General features: G+C 42.5%; 1 protein-coding gene across 2 annotated transcripts in view; it reads left to right on the top strand.

Annotated features, from left to right (window-relative positions):
- Nucleotides 1–21,622, top strand: part of LOC120996946 — an 80,962-nt gene that overhangs the window by 31,878 nt on the left and 27,462 nt on the right. Inside the window, exons 2-5 of one of the 2 annotated variants that reach the window (XM_040426826.1) lie at nucleotides 4,554–4,649; nucleotides 5,889–5,975; nucleotides 7,600–7,741; nucleotides 17,860–18,044. In XM_040426826.1, the coding sequence (XP_040282760.1) occupies nucleotides 5,895–5,975; nucleotides 7,600–7,741; nucleotides 17,860–18,044 (408 nt within the window). In that variant the 5' untranslated portion in view covers nucleotides 4,554–4,649; nucleotides 5,889–5,894. The remainder of the gene's footprint in view (nucleotides 1–4,553; nucleotides 4,650–5,888; nucleotides 5,976–7,599; nucleotides 7,742–17,859; nucleotides 18,045–21,622) is intronic. The other variant, XM_040426833.1, reaches the window with a different exon arrangement.

The following is a 21,622-nucleotide window of genomic DNA, read 5'->3' as shown; positions in this document are numbered from 1 at the left end:
CAGTACACATAAGTGGAAAAGAGAACAAAATCGCAGACTTCTTAAGCATAGATACCCTGAAAGAAGGAGAGTGGAGTCTAAAACAACAAATCTTTTTTCAGATAACACAAAGATGTTTTTTTTCCAGACCTAGACCTGTTTGCAACTCGTCAAAACAGAAAAGCAGAAAGATTTTGCTCCCTATCCTACAGGGATCGTCCAATTTTCGTAGATGCGCTCTCCCAGCCTTGGCCAAAGGAAAATCTGTATGCCTTTCCCCCGTTTGCATTGATTCCAAAGATCCTACAAAGAGTACTACAGGAGAGCCACAAGCTAATACTAATCGCACCTTATTGGCCAAGGAGGTCTTGGTTTCCGCTACTTCTGAGGATGTCGGCAGGGGACTTTTGGATTCTACCGAATATTCCAGACCTTTTACATCAGGGTCCAGTGGTACATCCAAGATCATCAGGTCTGCGTCTGACAGCCTGGAATCTGAACGGGAATTACTGAAGAAGGGACTCTCTGAAGCGGTAATCTCTACTATACTTCACAGCCGTAAAACTATCACGTCGAAAATTTATAATAGAATCTGGAGGGCCTTTCAAAAATTTACAGAAGGTAACACTGGGGTTCCCTTTATGATCCCTAATATCTTAGATTTCCTACAGAGTGGTTTGGATAAAGGTTTAAGAGTTAGCACCATTAAGGTCCAGGTCTTATTTAGATACTAGACTTGCAGAAATAGATCTCATTAAAGGTTTATTAAAGGGGCCCGTAGAAAGGAACCTATGGGTAGAACCACTGTCCCTCCCTGGGATTTAACTTTAGTGTTATCCACTTTAATTGAGTCCCCATTTGAGCCTCTGCCAGAGATTTCTTTAAAATCACCATATTTAATGATTAGAGACGATAGAATAGTGCTAAAACACTCTCCCTCCTTTTTACCGAAGGTTGTGTCAAAATTCCACTGTTTGCAGAAGTATCTCTGCCTTCCTTTTGGATCACCAACAGGCGGTCAGGAGCAAAGGCGATTTCACAATTTGGACGTTCGGAGATCGGTGTTGACCTATCTTAAGACAACCAGAAGAGTTTAGGAAGACAGACAGACTTTTTGTCCAGTTTGCAGGGCCAAACAAAGGAAAAGCAGCAAGAAAAACTACCATAGGCAGATGGATCAGAACGATAATCCTGTTTTGTTATGATCTGAAAAAGGTTTCTCCCCCAGAAGGGTTAAAAGCTTATTCAACGTGATCAGTCTCAGCTTCATGGGCTGAGTCAGCTGATGTCCGTCTGGAACAGATTTGCCAGGCAGCCACGTGGTCTTCGTCTTTAACTTTCTTCAGACATTATCAGTTAGACATGCTAAAAAATAAGGACCTGTCCTCTCGCAGAGTGTTATCTGCGGTTGTCCCTCCCTAGACTTTAATTTCTCTGGTATTCCTCCTGTCAATCGTGCCGCTGTGGGGGCGTTTGGAAAGATTTCAATTACTTACCGGTAATTGGTTTTTCCTCTAGCCCCCACAGCGGCATGGGGAAATTTCCCCCACGTTATGTTGATTCTGAAGACACTTTTGTTTTCTCTGAGTGTAATTTGTTGTTTCATTAGAGATAAAATAAAGATATATAAGGAAGGACGCTAAAACAAAAGAACAAAAGCTTTATTATAATGTCTGAATAAAATATAGGGGTGTCTACCCAAACTGCACAAAGCAGCTGATTGAAACGTCACTGATTTATGGGACCACACTGGTGAAGGTGAAACTGCACTGGAGCAGAATGATCGGTGTATCCCACAAACTAAAACCCACCAACACTAGGGGGCATATCACCACAAGGTCCTGGGTGTGAGACCTGGGTGAAGTACTGTACAACTGGATACCTGGTACCATGTGTAGCACCAGATATCTGATTATAAGTTATTTTTTTTCCGACAGGATAGTTCTAAAATTGGACCCAGGTTTCCTTCCTAAGGTGGTTTCAAACTTCCATAGGGACCAGGAAATTGTCTTAAAATCTTTCTGTAGTGTCCCAAAAGCCCCACAGAAGAACAATTTCATCTTTTAAACGTGAGGGAGACTATTATCCCGTACCTGGCGGCCACTAAAGCTTTTAGGAAAGATGACAATCTATTGATTTAGTTATGCTTTCCAAAGCATCCATAGGTCGCTGGATAAAATCCACTGTATCATGTTGTTATTCCCTAATGGGTCTCACTGGTCCTACTAGAATAAAAGCCCACTCCACCAGAGCTATGGCTTCTTCATGGGTGGAGAAAGCTGGTGTATGTCTTGATCAGATATGTAAGGCCGCTACATGATCTAGTATCAATACATTAATGAAACCTTATCGTCTAAATATCTCTGCTTCTACAGATCTGGCCTTTGGTCAGAAAGTTCTGCAAACAGTAGCCCTCCGTACTATATAATCTGTTCTCATCTGTAGCCGTCTTGGTGGATGAAATGGAAAACCATAATTAGACTTGCCGGTAACTGTTTCTTAAATCAACCATGACAGCACGTACAGTCAGGTCCATAATTATTGGGACATCGACACAATTCTAAAATTTTGGGCTCTATACACCACCACAATGTATTTGAAATGAAATGAGCAAGATGTGCTTTAACTGCAGACTGTCAGCTTTAATTTGAGGGTATTTACATACAAACCAGGTGAACGGTGTAGGAATTACAACAGTTTGCATATGTGCCTCCCACTTGTTAAGGGACCAAAAGTAATGGGACGTAATAATAATCATAAATCAAACTTTCGCTTTTTAATACTTGGTTGTAAATCCTTTGCAGTCAATTACAGCCTGAAGTCTGGAACGCATAGACATCACCATACGCTGGGTTTCATCCCTGGTGATGCTCTGCCAGGCCTCTACTGCAACTGTCTTCAGTTCCTGCTTATTCTTGGGGCAATTTCCCTTCAGTTTTGCCTTCAGCAAGTGAAATGCATGCTCATTCCGATTCACGTCAGGTGATTGACTTGGCCATTGCATAATATTCCACTTCTTTCCCTCAAAAAACTCTTTGGTTGCTTTTGCAGTATGCTTTGGGTCATTGTCCATCTGCACTGTGAAGCTCTGTCCAATGAGTTCTGAAGCATTTGGCTGAATATGAGCAGATAATATTGCCCGAAACACTTCAGAATTAATCCTGCTGATTTTGTCAGCAGTCACATCATCAATAAATACAAGAGAAACAGTTCCATTGGCAGCCATACATGCCCACGCCATGACACTACCACCACCATGCTTCACTGATGAGGTGGTATGGTTAGGATCATGAGCAGTTCCTTTCCTTCTCCATACTCTTCTCTTCCCATCACTCTGGTACAAGTTGATCTTGGTTTCATCTGTCCATAGGATGTTGTTCCAGAACTGTGAAGGCTTTTTTAGATGTCGTTTGGCAAACTCTAATCTGGCCTTCTGTTTTTGAGGCTCACCAATGGTTTACATCTTGTGGTGAACCCTCTGTATTCACTCTGGTGAAGTCTTCTCTTGATTGTTGACTATGACACACATACACCTACCTCCTGGAGAGTGTTATTGATCTGGCCAACTGTTGTGATGGGTGTTTTCTTCACCAGGGAAAGAATTCTTCGGTCATCCACCACAGTTGTTTTCCGTGGTCTTCCTGGTCTTTTGGTGTTGATGAGCTCCCCGGTGTGTTCCTTCTTTTTAAGAATGTTCCAAACAGTTGTTTTGGCCACGCCTAATGTTTTTGCTATCTCTCTGATGGGTTTGTTTTGTTTTTTCAGCCTAATGATGGCTTGCTTCACTGATAGTGACAGCTCTTTGGATCTCATCTTGAGAGTTGACAGCAACAGATTCCAAATGCAAATAGCACACTTGAAATGAACTCTGGACCTTTTATCTGCTCATTGTAATTGGGATAATGAGGGAATAACACACACCTGGCCATGGAACAGCTGAGAAACCAATTGTCCCATTACTTTTGGTCCCTTAACAAGTGGGAGGCACATATGCAAACTGTTGTAATTCCTACACCGTTCACCTGATTTGGATGTAAAAACCCTCAAATTAAAGCTGACAGTCTGCAGTTACAGCACATCTTGTTTGTTTCATTTCAAATCTATTGTGGTGGTGTATAGAGCCAAAAATGTTAGAATTGTGTAGATGTCCCAATATTTATGGACCTGGCTGTATATTCCCTCCCTTAATGTACTTATGAGTGTGAATTTAATACTTAATTTTTTTTTTTTTTTATGTATATATCGATATTGTTAATACTTGATAGCTCCCACTTAGGTAATTTGTGAACATTGAAGGGAGAGAGTGGGCAGGTGCTTTTCACTCGCTCTCTGTGTATTCCTGCCCCTGCAGAGGTCATTACCCGAGGATCTACCAGTAAGTCTAATTACGTGTTTTTTTATTACAATTCGTCCCAGAAAAAAAAGGAAAACCTCTTACGTCTACACACTGACAGAAAAATAAAAAAGTTATGTCCAGATAAAAATAAACATGAAGAGAATGCAGATTAAAATCAATAATTGTCCTTTAATAGAAAACAATCTTATTTATTTATTTTTTTCTGCTGCATTTACAGCAGAAGACTCGGGAACAATTCCAGTCAGGACCGGGGCAGAGTCTGCATCCAGTCCTGGCAGTCACATGAGAGCAGTGGAGTCGGCGGCACAACAGAGTGAGTACTGAGCAGCCTCCCTACACATGGTTGGCACAGAGGAGGATTTTCCCCACAACCTCGGGAAGCACACTGGTGCTGGTGAACACACATAAGATCCGCACAAATTTCTGTGCGGATTTATGTGCGTTTCTGATTTGATGCACTTTTGCCTTGGATCTCATCCTTCGTTGGAAAAGGGTGACATCCGCAGCCAAAACTGCAAACATCATTGACATGCTGCAGATTTAGAAATCCGCACGGCAGCCCAATTTCTGCACAGACAAAAAATGAGCAAAGTGTACATGAGATTTGTGTAATATCAGACACTTTGCTGGTGCTGTACTGTGCTGTGGTTATACCGCACGGGATTCTGCGCAGAAAAACAGCACATGTGCAGGTGGCCTAACTGCTGGGGAGGAGGGTGAAGCAGTCTCTTGGTCAGTGACATGGTCAATAGAGGTGGACATTGGGCTGGGGGCTTGGCATTAATAAGACCCTGGGTGGGGTGAATGCACAGCAGTCAGGTAAAGTGATAGATGCTCTCTGCTGTATCACTGCTACTCCTGACTGCATGGTCTTATTAACCTCAGGCCCCCAGCCTCCCAGGGCCTTAGTAACTCTGGGATCTTTAGGCATTTTGGGTATGGGATGTATTTTAAAATCGCCAATAAATGTTAAAGGGGTTATCCTCCAGGATTGGTCATCATAATCACATTGGTGGGGGTAGTAAGCGAGCAATATATGTTATGTCACCACAGGTATTTGTAGGTATAAGAGGCCGATTGGTGGGGGAGTGGAGTGACCTCTAGGACTTCCACCGGTCATGACAGTAGGGGGTCCTGTGTCCTCCTAAATGAATGGAGTGTCAGTCAAGCTGGATCACCGTTGTTCCGTTCATCTCTATGGGACTGCCGAAGTGCAGCACTCAGCTATCTGGGGCAATCCCATAGAGATGAATGGAGAGGCACCAAGCATGCTCGACCTCTGCTCCATCCATTCAGGGCACCCTGGATCCACGTCTGGTGATGAGTGGAAGGTCCCAGGAGTTGGACTCCATGATCAGATCCCTGTTCAAATGAATAGATATCGGGTGCATTTTTGCTCCCATATTACAGCTCTCCTGGCCCGAGCACTGACCCGGACTCACAAGTCCCTTTGGTTCAGGTCTGTAGCCTCTACAACAAATCTGCTATATGGGAATATCCAGTGATGGTTGTCAGAACTTCTCTTGAGGCTGCTGTATCATTTGTTTTACAGGACATTATGGCAGAAACTATCTTAATAGATTCGGACTTGCTGTCTGAAGATGTCATATGCACTGTGGTGGAGGAAACTTCAGATTTGGTACAGTATGGCTTCTGGTTTTAATATTTCAGTAATTTTGTCGTGTTAATGCAGTTTTTCTTTGCAGCGCATGTGGGATACTTCCCTGACTGTCCTATGGCACAGCACAGGAACTCCACTCGCACCATCAGCAGTGGGTGATGGCTGTAATTTGCACCATTCTGTAATGGTCAGGATTGGAGATACCTCCGATCATGGCTGTTTACCCCTTGAGCGCTGTCATTAGCAACCACAGCCCTTACAGCGGTCCTTTAGCATTTTGGTATTATCTCAGTGGGAGTATTTCTTTCGTCATCCCTGCGGATCAGCTGTTTCATCCCTGAGCTCACCGTAGCTCTGGTCAGTGCTGCGGGCTCCCCGCAGCTTTCCAAGCATACATTGTATAGTGGCAGTGCTTGGTATTGCAGCTCAGCATTATTGACTTGAATGGGACTGAGCTGCAAATAGACCACGTGACCGATGTAGGGTGACATCTACAGGCCTAGGAAGAGGCTGCAGCGTACATGGCGCACCAGCCTCTTCTAACAGCTGATCTGATATTGATGACCTATACAGAAGATAGGTCTTCAATAGTAATTCCTGGATAAATCCTTTAAAGGGGTTCTCTGGGCTTTTACTATTGATGACCTATCCTCAGGATTACATACTATATGTATATGTGAGGGGCTATTTTCTAGGCAGGGGAGAAAGGGGTTAGCCAGAGCTAATTGCAGGGGCCAAATGAGTTGCTGTCCACACGCAGAAAGGGAAGTCCTCATGATATGTGAGTAAAAACAGTTTTAAATTTTTTGGGATACCCCATCAATAATTTTATTTGCTGTAATTCTTGTCTTAAAGGGGTTCTCTGGGCTTTTAATATTGATGACCTGTCCCCAGGATAGGTCATCAATATCGGAATGGCAGTGGTCCGACACTCGGCACCCCCGCCGATCAGCTGTATGAGGAGACGGACCGTGCAGCGTGCACGTGCCGTCTCCCTTCTCTCCACCTGTTCACCTCTGCGGTCTGTGGCAGAGAGAGGGGAGACAGCACATGCACGCACTGCGCACTCCATCTCCTCATACTGCTGATCGACGGAGGTGCTGGGTGTCGGACCCCCACCAATCTGATATTGATGACCTTATCTTCAGGATAGGTCATAAACCCCTTTAATTTCACTTTTTGAGATATTTGTGACGTTGAAATATTTGTTTTACCTGTTCCATACTTGTGATAAGCCATGTTTTATCATCCTAAGGGCTCATTCACACGGCCGTATGAATGGATCCGCACCCGTTCCGCAATTTTGCGGAAGTTATGCGGATCCATTTATTTCTATGGGCCCTCAAAAGATGCGGACAGCACACCATGTCCACATCCGTTATTCCGTACCGTGGCTCCGCAGAAAAGATAGAACATGTCCTATTCTTGTCCACGGACAAGAATAGGCATTTTCTATTATGGTTGCGGCCATGTGCAGTTCGCAAATTGCGCAACGCACATGGCTGGTATCAGTGTTTTGTGGATCCGCAAAGCACCATAGCCGTCTGAATGGGCCCTTAGGGTCATGTTTTACTTGATTCTATCTACAATATACTGTAGGTATACTAAATGTTCTTTATATGTAAATAATTTTTTCTATTAGGAGCTGACGCCCACCCTCGAAATTCTCCAACTGCAAACTCTGGATTCGTTGGAGAATGCGATGCAGGCCGTCGATGAGTTTGAGGAATACACAGCCTCTAATTTTGTTGTTGTAGAAAAGCAGAAACATTTTGGGGATGAAGGTGATCTTACTGCACAGATTTCTGTAAACGTTCGTTTAAGTCCTATACGGACCTGTTTATACTGCTGTATTTTTTTTCCGTGTATAACAAACTGCACATGGGCTCATAGAAATGAACAGTGGCATTCATACGGACCATGGACTTACGGGTCTGTGTGGTCACACTCGGGGCATGCACTACTTTGGATTGTGTCTCAAGGAACACAGACCAAGATGACATTGGAGACAATTGTCTCCAGCAGTTGTCTTACAGGGATGTAGGGATGTCACTCTGTATTAAAAATCATCTGTGTGGGTTATGGTTTGTGGACAAGCTTGAGGTCACGTAGCAAAAGCTGCAGTGGTACTACAACATGGATAAACCCCTACGGCTGGAAACACAGCTACAGGTTTTCAAAGCCAAAAGTGGATCCAGCAGCCAACAAAAATGTTTCTTTTTTTTCTAGTATGTGGCCATACATGTGTGGCTCTCTCTATGGTCATCTGAATGAGCCCTAACGGGTATTTGGGGAGGTAAATGATGCGGTACACAGCTTTTAATCTCCTTCTCTTGCTTGATGTGAAGTGAATGGAGCTTCTATCTAATCCAGGCTTGAATATTATGCTTGAGCTTAGAATTTTATTTTACTCTGTCTTCCTTCTCTTACTTATGGTTATCCTATACCTATAAGAGTCGGTCTAGACCTTAATATGGGACCACACCCAGGCCGCTTGTCTTTTAGGGTATTCTCTTTTGTTTAGCAAGGAGATTGAGACTTTAAGAACATTTTCTGGTTTATGCTGTCAGTTGAGGCTTGTACCTCTATGCAGCCTCTCAGCCTTGGCCCATCGCTGAGCTTTCGTTTTTATAGCTTGCTTTTTCCCTTTCATCCTCCATGACTGCATTACCATGAGAGATGACCCGCCTCCAACCAGGTAGGGACAGGAAGAATAAATTTGACCCTCCTCCGGCTCCTCCTCAGTGTCTTCCTGTCCCTTCCAGGTGGGAGACAAGTTTTTTTTTCTCATGGCAACTGCTGTGAGACCGCGTCTATGGAGGCAGACAGAGGCAGCTGTTTTAACTTTTTATGCCTATGGCCACATGGGGGAAGCAGGCAGCAACCCGTTCCCTTGTTGCGTACCTGAGGTTGCTGGATAGTCCGCTACATGCTGGGATTAACTGCTCCTTCTCTCCCGCTCTGCGCGTTCGACGGGATTCCATGTGGAGACCGGAAATTCAAGGAGTCCCTCCGGTCATGTGCAGGCCCTCTGCTGCAATCCGATAGGTTCGGCTCTAGTGGTGACGTCACAGGAAGCCGCCCTGCATTTCACGTGCGTTCCAGCGGCGACTTCTGGCCTACGGACAAGCAATGGTGCGTGGAGTGGGCGGAGCTTAATTGGCACGCTGGTCAAGGCGGAAATCGCCCTCTGATCTTAGGTCTGCGTTTGTTCTTTAAAATTACCTGAATCTTACACAAACTTAGCAAAAACTGTACTTCTACCATGGCAAAGGATTTAGTTCCCTCTATTAGAGAAGAACTAAAAAAGCGTAATCGGACAAGAAATGCGTTTGACCTTAACTGAAAGTCCTGTACTTGGACGATTCTTCTGGGTCTGATACTGAATTTAAGATTTTTATTTTCTTCTGAAGATACTAAAGGATTAAAGCAGTCAGAGCGACCATGAATCTCTCAGATAAGAAGGTACAAAGGTCAGTTCAGGATGAAATGTTTAGTGGCCTTGAACAACGGAAAAAGTTCCAGATGGGAAGCTATTTATTCCCAAGACAATTAAGCATAGACTCCCTTTCAATGAGGAAGATGAAACGCTGTTAACATCTTGTCCTAAACTAGACGTTTCCCTATTCAAATTGATGAAAGGATCTAATGCCCTTCCCTTTGAGGACTTGAGGTCCATAAAAGACCCCATGGATAAAAAAAAAGTAAATTCTTGTCCCTCTTTTACAGTACTTAAGGGGGTTGTCCAGGTTTGGAGATTATTTGTTAATAGGATCCATTTCACTAATAGCATACTTCCATGTGGGTTTTACCTTCATTGCTTTGCCTTTTGATGCCCGAATTCCTCATGCAGCAATCAAGGACCGGAAGTGAGTTTTTTCGCCCAGCAAGAGACGTATCGGGCTCCTTACTGGTGTGCTAAGTCTCTTCTTCCACTTGGCAAGGAGCCCGGTGATATCGCCAGCACACAGGGGCGTTCTGGAGCTAGCAAGGAGGCTGTCAGGAGGGAAATTTTGGAGCTAAACCACCAATGCTAGCAGAGAGCAGATACATAGAAGCAATGAGGGATTCATCTTGTAGGCTTAGAAAAAGGCGGTTTTAGAGGAGGAATACTGATGAGTATGAGTGGCAGGAGGCGCAATACTGATTAGGGGGAGTGGTAAGGCTCGTGAGGTCCAGCTGTAGAGTCACTTGTGGGACCCATAAGGCAATGCAGCCGGAAATTACAAAGCGCAGGAGCGTATATGTAAACAATACCGACAGCAGCGTTAGGGACTCGTAGGAGCAACAGAGATGAAAAAAAAAATACACAAAGCATCAGGATGACTTTACTGTGGCATGTCAAGGTGATTAACATTTTTAAAAATTACTTTGATCCCGGACAACCCCTTTTAAGGCAGTAGAATTTTTGTCAGATGCTACCGTTGAATCCGTTAGCATGATGGCTAGAACCACAGCTTTATCTGTCGTTTCTAGAAAGGCTCTGTGGTTAAAATCTTGGACGTGAGATATCAGCTCAAAAATGAAACTGTGTAGTCTCCCTTTTTAATGGAAATGTAATGTTTGGTCAGGACCTGGAAAGGATTTTGGAGAAGGCTTCTGACTCTAATAAAATCTTTTCCGGTGGTAACAAATGAAAGAATATTTCCCTTTCGGAAAATTAAGAAAGAAGGTTACTTCCAGTCTAAAAGATCTGACAGGGGTAAAAGTCCAAAAGTTGCCAAAGGGAAAGGTTTCTTGTTGAACCCCAAGAGCTCTGACACCTCTAATCAAGGACACTAGGCATCAGGTGGGAGGAAGATTACAATTCTTTGCAAAGGAATGGGAATAAATTACCATGAATCCGTGGGTTCTAAATATTATATCAGTAGGCTAGGACATTGCCTTCCGTCTTCCTCCACCTATAGATGTGTTTGTTCAAGGTTACCACGATCTAGAAATCAACTTTTCTACAAGAAAAACTGGAGGAGGGCATTTTGGAGCTGTTGGCTCTAAATGCAATTGTTCCGGTCCCACTACATCAACAACGAACAGGTTGTTGTTGCTTTGTTTTTGTAAAAAAAAAAAAATCTGTCTAATAATAAACCTGAAGAGCCTAAACAAATTCATCAAATACGAAAAATTCAAAATGGAGTTTATAAAATCTACCATAAATCTGCTAAAAGAAGGAGACTTTCTGGCTTCTTTACATTTAAAAGACACATTATCATATTCCAGTAAGTGAAAGGCTCAAAATTTCCTTCGGATAGCAGTTTTCTTGGGAGGGGCTCTTCAACCTTTCCAGTTCCAGGTTCTCCCCTTCGGAATCACTTCCGCTCCAAGGGTATTTAAAGGTAAAGGTATTTGTTCCTCTAAAAAGGCTAAACATCATAATTATTCCCTAACTAGACAATCTTCTAGTAGTAGGAAATTCAAAAGAATCTCTACAGCTTGTTTCGAACTTGTCAGATCCTGTATCAAATAGGCAAACCCCAATCCGTCTCAAAATCTAAATTTTTGGGGGGGTTATTGCTAGATTCGTCGTGTCAAAAAATCTTTCTTCCCTCTCAAAAAATTTCAAGCGTAGTAGACAAGGTTTCAAAATTCCTTGTTCTTTTGTTTTGTACAATCGGAGGGGCCATGAAACTCCTAGGCACTCTAACTAACTGCCTGTATCCCAGCAGTAAAATGGGCCCAGTTCCATTCTTAAGTATTTCAGCTGTGGCTACTAGAAAATTGGAACATGAGTCAAAATTTCTGTTTCTCCGTCTGTAGTACAGATTCTGCAGTGGTGGATAAACCCAGATCATCTGCAGAAGGGGGTTACCTGGAGTCCCAGGTACCTGGAAATAATTACAATGGATGCAAGCCTTTGGGGTTGGGGGGCTCATTGCTCTCAATGCTCTTTCCAAGGTCAGTGGTCCAAGGAACAAGTATGTCTATCCTCAAATCTGAGGGAATTAACCGCAGTCTGGGAGGCAGTAAAAGCTATATTTCAACACCTAGAAGCAAGGACATACAAGTGAGATCAGACAACACGACCGTAGTGGCCAGTCTAAACCGGCAGGGGAGGGGGGACAAGCAGTGTAGCTCTAAATCAGGTGACAGAATTATTATTTTTTCTTGGGTGGAGATGCATCTGAGGTCCCTATCTGCAATACATTTAAAAGGCTCCCTAAATGTAAAAGCAGATTTTCTAAGCGGAGTTCCCCTGAACCCCTTTTTCTCCAGATAGCAGACAGATGGGGAACTCCCCAAGTAGACCTGTTTGTGTCAGCGAAGAATACAAAGCTCAAAAATGTCTTCTCCCTCAACCCCATCAATGGAAACATAGGGGTAGATGCACTGGCCCAAAGATGGAATTTTCATCTTGCCTATGCATTTCTTCCCTTTCCGCTTATTCCCAGGGTTCTAAAAAAGATTTGTCAGGAAAAAGCATGTGTCATCTTGATAGCCCCTTTATGGCCGAAAAACTCCTGGTTCCCTGTTTTGAAACTCATCTTAGTCTATAGCCCTTGGGTGCTTCCTTGGGCACAGGATCTATTATCCCAAGGTCCGGAGTTCCATCCCAGAATATAGAGTTTACAGCTTGCTGCATGGAATCTGAAAGGTTGACATTAAAATCCAAAGGCCTGTCTGATGCTATAGTCAACACCATGGCAGCCAGCAGAAAGGAAGTAACCTCTAAAATTGTATTCTAAGGTTTGGAAGAGATTTTGTTGCTGGTGTAATTAATAAAAAAACAATTTGCACAGATGTATTCCATTCAGACTGTACTAGGGTTTCTTCAGTCAGGGTTCGAAAAAGGGTTACGTTCTAATACCTTGAGAGTTCATGTCTCTGCATTAAGTTCAGTTTTCGATTAAAAAAATAAAAATAAAAAATTGTTGATCACACATGGATTATCCGATTTTCTCAAGGGGGCAGATAGGTTGAGGCCTTCCCTAAGACCAATTGTATCTCCTTGGGATCTCAACTTAGTCTTGTCAGGATTGACAGTTTCTCTCTTTGAACCACTGACTGAGACCTCTCTAAGATATCTCTGTCATGACGTTATTTTTAGTGGCTATTATCTGCACTCACAGTAAGTGAGCTTCAGGCCCTAAAGATAGTCGAACCTTTCTTTACAGGTTCGACTATCTTTCTTTGCAAAACTCCTCTGCGAGCCCACTCTACGAGGTCTGTCTCAACATCTTAGGCTGAAAGAGCAAATGCATCCATAGAGAAAATCTGCAAAGCAGCAACATGGACGAGTCCACATACATTTATCAAACATTACATAGTTGATACTAATGCTAGTCAAGACCTGGTTTTTGGTACGAAAGTCTTGCAGGCTATAGTCCCACCCTAAACATTATAATCTGGTATATCTCGTGGTAATGCTGTCACGGAGGATGAAAGGGAAAAACCATATTACTTACGAGTAATTTCCTTTTCATGAATCCCCCATGACGGCATGGGATTTCCCTCCGAACCCCCCCCCCCCTCCCTTCCCAAAAAAAAAGTAGGAAAAACAGTTTAATTGTCTGTGTTAGAAGATGTGTTTTACCTTAATTGGATGCAATTCAGGAATGGAAAAGGTCATGTTCCCTTTTTTGGGCAGATTGCATAGCAGAGAGGGGAAAATTTGGGCAGATTGCATAGGTGAAGGGAAAAAGGTGATTTCCATAGTCCATGGCAGCAATCTGATAATTCTCTCCTTTTTGTGTTCCTTCTTTGTTGATTAAGGTGGCACTGGGTGGGGAAAAAGAGAAGGTTCATCATAGAGGCCTATTTGGATCCCTGTTATCGACCTCTCTTCTCTGCAAACCACTGAGGGTGATGGGAGACAAAAAAAATTTTTATCTGTGAGTTTCCTGTCCTGGGAGGTGAACCCTCTCTCCTGGTGCTGCCATGGGCTTCAGAAAGTCAAATTATCAGTAGGTGTACTTCCATGCAAATCACTTAAAATATGAAGGTAAAAGTGATAAACTGGATACCAGTCAGCAGAATTTTTATCTAAATAGTGAGCTATCCCTTCTTCCATCAACACCTACAGCTCCAAAAAATATTTAATAACTGATCAGATGAGATTTCTCCTGAATCCATCTCAAGAGCAGATCACAGAAGTATCAGATTACACTTGTCAATAAGTCTATAAAGGGGGTGGGGGAGATGTGAGCAGGAGGGCCAGACAGACTGCAGCAACTAAATAGAAAGTTTATATCTCAGACAAAGTGCTTTATTCACATCCTTACAGGTTAGTATTTGTAATGTCCTCTATAATGCTTTAGAGCCAGGAAAAGAAAGTAAGAAAGCAGATTCTCTACCTGCAGTCCCTCTACCTACTGTGTGCAGTGGATAAGAGAACTGAAAGCTAGAGCTCTAGTATTCATATAAGAAAGCTTCTACAGAATGGCAGATACAAGTCAAATAATAGTGTTATTCTTCATATACACACACTGTGTGACTTAATAACGTAACGCTTAGGTGCACTTTAAAGGGGTTTTCCTGAGATTTTTATACTGATGACCTAAGTGTATGGGGCTGAGCTGCGATACCAAGCACAACCACTATACAATGTGTGGCACTGTGCATGGTGAGCAGGGAGAAGGCCACATCGGTGCCTTCTCAAACAGCTGGTTGGGGGGGATCCGGGTATCGGACCCACTGATAGGATAGGTCATCTGTATTAAAATCTCTGAAATCTTTTAAAGGGGTTGTCTCACTTCAGCAAATGGCATTTATCATGTAGAGAAAGTTAATACAAGGCACTTACTAATGTATTGTGATTGTCCATATTGTCTCCTTTGCTGGTTGGATTAATTTTTCCATCACATTATACATTGCTTGTATCCAGAGGTTACGACCACCCTGCAATCCGGCAGCGTTGGTCGTTCTTGCGCACTGTAGGAAAAAGTTCTCGCCTATGTGCACTTCCCATGTCCCTGGTCACCAGAGAGTCCAACTTTTTTTCCTATATTGTGCAAGCACGGCCACTATTGCTGGATTGCAGGTGGTCGTAACCCCTTGATACGAGCAGTGTGTAATGTGATGGAAAAATGAATTCAGCCAGCAAAGGAGGCAATGTGGACAATCGCAATACATTAGTAAGTGCCCTGTATTATCTTTCTCTACATGATGAAGACCATTTGCTGAAGTGATACAACCCATAGTACAGTCTTGGCCAAAAGTTTTGAGAATGACAAAAATATTAGTTTCACAAAGTTTGCTGCTAAACTGCTTTTAGATCTTTGTTTCAGTTGTTTCTGTGATGTAGTGAAATATAATTACACGGACTTCATACGTTTTAAAGGCTTTTATCGACAATTACATGACATTTATGCAAAGAGTCAGTATTTGCAGTGTTGGCCCTTCTTTTTCAGGACCTCTGCAATTCGACTGGGCATGCTCTCAGTCAACTTCTGGGCCAATTCCTGACTGATAGCAACCCATTCTTTCATAATCACTTCTTGGAGTTTGTCAGAATTAGTGGATTTTTGTTTGTCCACCCGCCTCTTGAGGATTGACCACAAGTTCTCAAAGGGATTAAGATCTGGGGAGTTTCCAGGCCATGGACCCAAAATGTCAACGTTTTGGTCCCCGAGCCACTTAGTTATCACTTTTGCCTTATGGCACGGTGCTCCATCGTGCTAGAAAATGCATTGTTCTTCACCAAACTGTTGTTGGATTGTTAGAAGAAGTTGCTGTTAGAGGGTGTTTTGGTACCATTCTTTATTCATGGCTGTGTTTTTGGGCAAAATTGTGAGTGAGCCCACTCCCTTGGATAAGAAGCAACCCCACACATGAATGGTCTCAGGATGCTTTACTGTTGGCATGACACAGGACTGATGGTAGCGCTCACCCTTTTCTTCTCCGGACAAGCCCTTTTTCCAGATGCCCCAAACAATCGGGAAAGAGGCTTCATCTGAGAATATGACTTTGCCCCAGTCCTCAGCAGTCCATTCCCCATACTTTCTGCAGCAGATCAATCTGTCCTGATGTTTCTTTTGGAGAGAAGTGGCTTCTTTGTGCCCTTCTTGACACCAGGCCATCTTCCAAAAGTCTTCGCCTCACTGTGCGTGCAGATGCGCTCACACCTGCCCTGCTGCCATTCCTGAGCAAGCTATGCATGGTGGCACTCCGATCCCGCAGCTGAATCCTCTTTAGGAGACGATCCTGGCGCTTGCTGGACTTTCTTGGACACCCTGAAGCCCTTCTTAACAAGAAATTGAACCTCTTTCCTTGAAGTTCTTGATGATCCTATAAATTGTTGATTGAGGTGCAATCTTAGTAGCCACAATATCCTTGCCTGTGAAGCCATTTTTTATGCAACGCAATGATGTCTGCACGCGTTTCTTTGCATGTCACCATGGTTAACAATGGAAAGAACAATGATTTCAAGCATTCACCCTCCTTTTAACATGTCAAGTCTGCCATTTTAAACCCAATCAGCCTGACATAATGATCTCCAGCCTTGTGCTCGTCAAACATTCTCACTGAGTTAACAAGACAGATACTGAAATGATCTCAGCAGGTCCTATAATGACAGCAATGAAATTGCAGTGGAAAGGTTTTTTTTTTTGGATTAAGTTAATTTTCATGGCAAAGGAGGACTATGCAATTCATCTGATCACTCTTCATAACATTCTGGAGTATATGCAAATTGCTATTATAAAAACTTAAGCAGCAACTTTTGCAATTTCCAATATTTATGTAATTCTCAAAACTTTTGGCCACGACTGTACGTACTAGTCAGTCCGGAGCCCATGTTACATGATAGGATATGCCTGACTGCTATGATAGGTTGTTAGCCTATGTCTATATGCTCTCCCGCAGAGATCACAAGATATTGACTTTCTTCGAAGAAGAACCTGTTTTGTTAGCACCTTTTTATATAATGAACACAACTTAAACATTTTGGTTTCTAGGTGTCTCTCTATTGTATTTGTATAGGCCATTTTTTTCACTTAAAAAGGATCTTTTACCACTCCTGAGGCTACTTTCACACTGGCGTTTCTGGGTCCGTTGTGAGATCTGTTCAGGGCTCTCAAACCGGCCCAAAGCAGATCAGTTTTGCCCACTAATGCAATCTGAATGGAAAGGATCCGCTCAGAATGCATCAGTTTGCCTCCGTTCCGTCTCATTCGCTTTGGAGGTGGACACCAAAAGCTGCTTGCAGCGTTTTGGTGTCCGTTCTGACGAAATTGAGCCAAACGGATCTTTTCTGACACACAATGTCAGTCAATGGGGACGGATCCATTTTCTACGAACAATCCGGCACAATAAAAAAAACGGATCCGTTCTCCATTGAATTTCAATGGTGTCATGACGGATCCGTCTTGGCTATGTTAAAGATAATCCATAAACGGATCCGTTTCTGAACGGATGCAGACGGTTGTATTATCTGAATGGATCAGTCTGTGCAGATCCATGACGGATCTGCACCAAATGCGAGTGTAAAAGTAGCCTGACGTGAGAAGTTGTGAATGAATTGCTATTAGCCTTCAGTAAGGGTACAGAGGCGAGGTAATCAGTTGGGGGGGGGGGGTTTGTACTGCACAGTCTGAAATGGCAGCACTGATTGGATAGAGTCAGTCTGTTCAGGGACACCCCCCAACTGGTTACCTCCCCTCTGTACCCTTACTGAAGGCTAATAGCAATTCATCTATAACTTCTAGTAGAAATAAAGGAATGGAACAACATAGAGCCATAAGAATAGATGCTACAGAATTATTATTACATGGGGAATGCAGGAAGCTATTAAAACAGACCTGTCAGGAGCGGTGGAAGGTCCTCTTTAAAACTGATCAGGTAATGCAAAATATGTATGTGGTCCACGCTATAGAATTTTTTGAAGTACATATCCAACTATACACAGTTTATGTTTTTAGAATTATGTAATTGAAAACCTGTTAACGTTTTCTGTGTTAATATTTTTAAGCATTCAGGCCCACTTCAAAGGTTACCGTGCATTGGGAAGGACCAGTAATTAATAATGTTTGCCTAAATGAGTATTCCGGCATTCCCTTCATAATTGTTGGAAGAAAAGTACTTGGTTGCCATCTTGGGAGGGACAGGGCAGTAGCCCAGAAAAAGAGATATGCAGAGTATATAATCCAGAAAGAGGTAAAAAAAAAATAAAAAAAAAACTTTGAGTGAAAATAATTTTAATTTAATTCATTTTAATATTTATAACGTTGAATGGTATGTGCACACGTTTTTTTTTTTTTTTAGTTTCAGAATATTTCCACTACATGGTTGGTTGACTTGATGGACGTATGTCTTTTTTCAACCGTATTAACTATGTATATAATTTTTTTTTTAAAAAGTGCATTTGCAAATGGTTTTAATTAGAAATAACTTAAAGGGGTTGTCTCACTTCAGCAAATGGCATTTTACCATGTAGACAAAGTGAATAGTGTTGAGCAAAAATTTGATTCCCTGCAAAGCCGAATTTCCTCGTGCTTCGTGGGAACGAATCAATTTTCCCTGAAATGGCGATAAAAAACAAAAATCATATTTTCCTCATTCACTTGAGCGCGAAGAGGCTGCCGCGGCCATCTTGCTTGGAGATGGCCGTGCAAAATCTCATGTGCGGTGACCTATGACGTCACCACTGCGGCCAATGTGATGTTAACGAGCAACCCCTAAAATGCTTTAATATTGATCTCGTACACCGCGATCAGTGAGGCATCTAGAGTTCAATGACTGGGGTGGCGAAATAGCCTTTCCCTGACATTGCACCCGTTACATACAAAAAAAAAAAAAATGCGCTTTGAGACTAAGTAATTCATCACTAAGCAAATTTTTATTTATTTTTTTTCCACTTGTTAAAGCAGCTGCATAGAATTTTTAGGAACTTAGCTCATCTCTAAAAGTGAATACAAGGCACTTACTAATGCATTGTGATTCTCCATATTGTCTCCTTTGCTGGCCTCTCTGGTGGTCTGGACATGGCAACTGCTGCTGGATTGCAGGCTAGTCATAGCCAGGGTTATGAGCAGTGTATAATGCGGAGAAAAAATGAATGAAGCTAACAAAAGCTACTTTCACACTAGCGTTAATATTTTCCGGTAATGAGATCCATCATAGGGTCTTAATACTGGGAAAAAAACGCTTCCGTTTTGTCCCTATTCATTGTCAATAGGGACAAAACGTAACTGAACGGAATGCTCCAAAATGCATTCCGTTCCGTTCTCATACCGGAGCTCAAACCGCAGCATGCTGCGGGTTTCTTTCCGCCACGGGATGCGGAGCAAGACGGGTCCGTCATGACCCACAATGCAAGTCAATGGGAACGGATCATTTTATTCTGACACAATAGAAGACTGATCCTTTCCTCATTGACTTTCAATGGAGTTCATGACGGATCTGTCTTGGCTATGTTAAAGATCATACAACCGGATCCGTTCATAATGGATGCAGACAGTTGTATTATCAGTAACGGAAGCGTTTTTGCTGAACTCTGCCGGATCCATCAAAACGTTAGTGTGAACGTAGCCAAGGAATATGGACAATCACAATACATTAGTATGTGCCTTGTATTAAAGAGGATCTTTCACCAGTCCTGACATTATCATGTAAATAGCTGGCAGGGTAGGGCATAGTGATGACATGTGAGATCGCTTACTATTTTTCCTATGCGTTGCTCCGTTCCCCCGCTGTGCCCCCTGTTCTGGTTTCCCGCCTGGTATGTAAATCCATACCATCGATACAGGGAGGATGAGACAAACGTGTTTCTCAAGGCGCGTCTCATCTCCTCTTCCCTGTATCGATGGTATGGATTTACATACCAGGCGGGAAACCAGAACAGGGGGCACAGCGGGGTAAAGGAGCAACGCATAGGAAAAATAGTAAGCGATCTCACATGTCATCACTATGCCCTACCCTGCCAGCTATTCACATGATAATGTCAGGACTGGTGAAAGGTCCTCTTTAACTTTGTCTACTTGATAAATGCCATTTGTTGAAGTGAGACATCCCCTTTAACCCCTTAGTGACCACCAATACGCCTTTTTGCTGACTTAAAGGGGATTTAAGACAGATAGCTGGTGTTAATCAATGTTTATATGTACCCAAATAGTGCATTAAAAACTATAACTTGTCCTGCAAAAAAATAAGGCCTCGTAAAAGTATATTAATGAAAAAACAAAAAGTTTTAGCTCTTGGAATGCAATAAAAAAAAAAATATGTGCTAGTCACTAAGGGTTAAAAGTTCCATCTGTGTGCTGATCGGCCGTCATACACTGGTGCCTCTGCCCCTACTTTTTACTAGTCAACCAGATTTATGCTATGTCTATGTAGCAGACTAATAGTATGGCCTGCATGTATGTGCAACTTTTTTAAGTTTTTAGTTGGAAATAATGGTGTATATGTGAAGGGACACATCCCTTTCTTAACCACTTAAGGACCACAGGTTTAAACCCCTTTAGTGACCAGGCCCTTTTTTACAAATAGGCACTTCACAACTTTAGCGGTTTATTGCTCGGTCATGCAACTTGGCACCCAAATGAATTTTACTTCCTTTTCTTCTCACAAATACAGCTTTCTTTTGGTGGTATTTGATTGCTGCTGAGATTTTTCGTTTTTCTGATATTAATCAAAATAGACCGCAATTTTCTCAAAAAAGTGTATTTTTAACTTTCTCTGGTTAAATTGTTCAAATATAAGTACATTTCTATACAAGTTTGTGTCAGAATTTATTGTGCTACATGTCTTTGATAAAAAAAAAATCCAATAAGTGTATATTTATTGGTTTGCGCAAAAGTTATAGCGTTTACAAACTGTGGTACAAAAATGTGAATTTCCGCATTTTGAAGCAGCTCTGACTTTCTGAGCACCTGTCATGTTTCTTGAGGTGCTAGAATGCCAGGATAGTATAAATACCCCCCAAATGACCCCATTTTAGAAAGAGGACACCCCAAAGTAATCACGGAGGGGTATGGTGAGTTTATGTATGATTTATTTTTTTATTTTTTTCACAAGTTAGGCTACTTTCACACTTGCGTTGTTCTTTTCCGGCATAGAGTTCCGTCACAGGGGCTCTATACCTGAAAAGAACTGATCAGGTATGTCCCCATGCATTCTGAATGGAGAGTAATCCGTTCAGTTTGCATCAGGATGTCTTCAGTTCAGTCGTTTTGACTGATCAGGCAAAAGAGAAAACCGCAGCATGCTACGGTTTTATCTCCGGCTAAAAAAACTGAAGACATGCCTGAATGCCGGATCAGGCATTTTTTCCCATAGGAATGTATTAGTGCCGGATCCGGCATTCAGAATACCGGAATGCCGGATCCGTCCTTCCGGTATGCGCATGCGCAGACTGAAAAAAAGGTGAAATAAAATAATGCGGATCCGTTTTTTGCCGGATGACACCGGAAAGAAGACGGATCCGGCTTTTCAATGCATTTTTTCGACTGATCAGGCATTTTTAAGACTGATCAGGATCCTGATCAGTCTTACTAATGCCATCAGTTAGCATACATTTTGCCTGATCCGGCAGGCAGTTCCGGCGACGGAACTGCTTGCCGGATCTCTCTGCCGCAAGTGTGAAAGTAGCCTTAGCGGAAAATGACACTTTCTGAGGAAAAAATAAATAAATAAAGTTTCCATTTCTGCTAACTTCTGGCAAAAAAAATAATAATCTCCCACGGACTCACTATGCCCCTCAGTGAATACCTTGGGGTGTCTACTTTCCGAAATGG

This window comes from Bufo bufo, chromosome 1 (assembly GCF_905171765.1).
Source record: "Bufo bufo chromosome 1, aBufBuf1.1, whole genome shotgun sequence".
Classification (NCBI taxonomy): domain Eukaryota; kingdom Metazoa; phylum Chordata; class Amphibia; order Anura; family Bufonidae; genus Bufo; species Bufo bufo.
Note: the sequence above shows the minus strand (reverse complement) of the source record. Positions and strands in the feature narration are given on the sequence as shown.